The following is a 605-nucleotide window of genomic DNA, read 5'->3' as shown; positions in this document are numbered from 1 at the left end:
CAGAATGGGTGGTGTTCAAGTACAGGCTGTCTCATGGGTGAGCTGTGTGTTTTTGACTGTAAGAGGGAAGCAAGAATACATGAAAATGTTACAAAGTTACAAAACACTGCATGTTATTCACATTTCCATAAACTAGCCTCAAATGACATTATATTAATATAAAATAAACACTACTTATTATTCAGAATATTTGAATGTAGAGTATTTCTAACATTGTCTATTAGTATTTGTATTAGTAGTATTTTACATTATTTCCAGCTTTAATAAAGCTTGCTACCATTTAGAGAAATTAAAGACCATACAGCATTCAAAAGTTTGGGGTCAGTAAGATTTTTTTTTTTGGGGGGAAGACAAATAATTTTATTCTGCAAGGATGCATTAATTTGATCAAAAGTGATGGTAAAGAAATGTATAATGTAATAAAAGATTTATATTTCAAGTAAATGCTGTTCTTTTCAACTTTTTGTTTATCAAATAATCCTAAAAAAAGTATGACAGTTGCCACACAAATATTTTGCAGCACAACTTTTTTTAACATTGAAAATATTAAGAAATCATCATCTTGAGCAGCAAATCAGCATATTAGAATGATGTCTGAAGGATCA

At 29.3% G+C, this 605-nt stretch overlaps 1 protein-coding gene across 1 annotated transcript in view; it reads left to right on the top strand.

The window, feature by feature from the left end:
• Positions 1-83, top strand: part of LOC107581496 (histone H2A deubiquitinase MYSM1-like) — a 12,768-nt gene extending 12,685 nt beyond the window's left edge. The window contains exon 18 of the mRNA XM_016267075.1: positions 66-83. Within this exon, the coding sequence (XP_016122561.1) occupies positions 66-83 (18 nt within the window). The remainder of the gene's footprint in view (positions 1-65) is intronic.
• Positions 84-605: the final 522 nt, after the last annotated feature.

This window comes from Sinocyclocheilus grahami, unplaced genomic scaffold, assembly GCF_001515645.1.
Source record: "Sinocyclocheilus grahami isolate Dianchi unplaced genomic scaffold, SAMN03320097.WGS_v1.1 scaffold35.1, whole genome shotgun sequence".
Taxonomy (NCBI): Eukaryota; Metazoa; Chordata; class Actinopteri; order Cypriniformes; family Cyprinidae; genus Sinocyclocheilus; species Sinocyclocheilus grahami.
The sequence above is the reverse complement of the archived record's forward strand: the minus strand, read 5'-3'. Positions and strand labels throughout refer to the sequence as shown.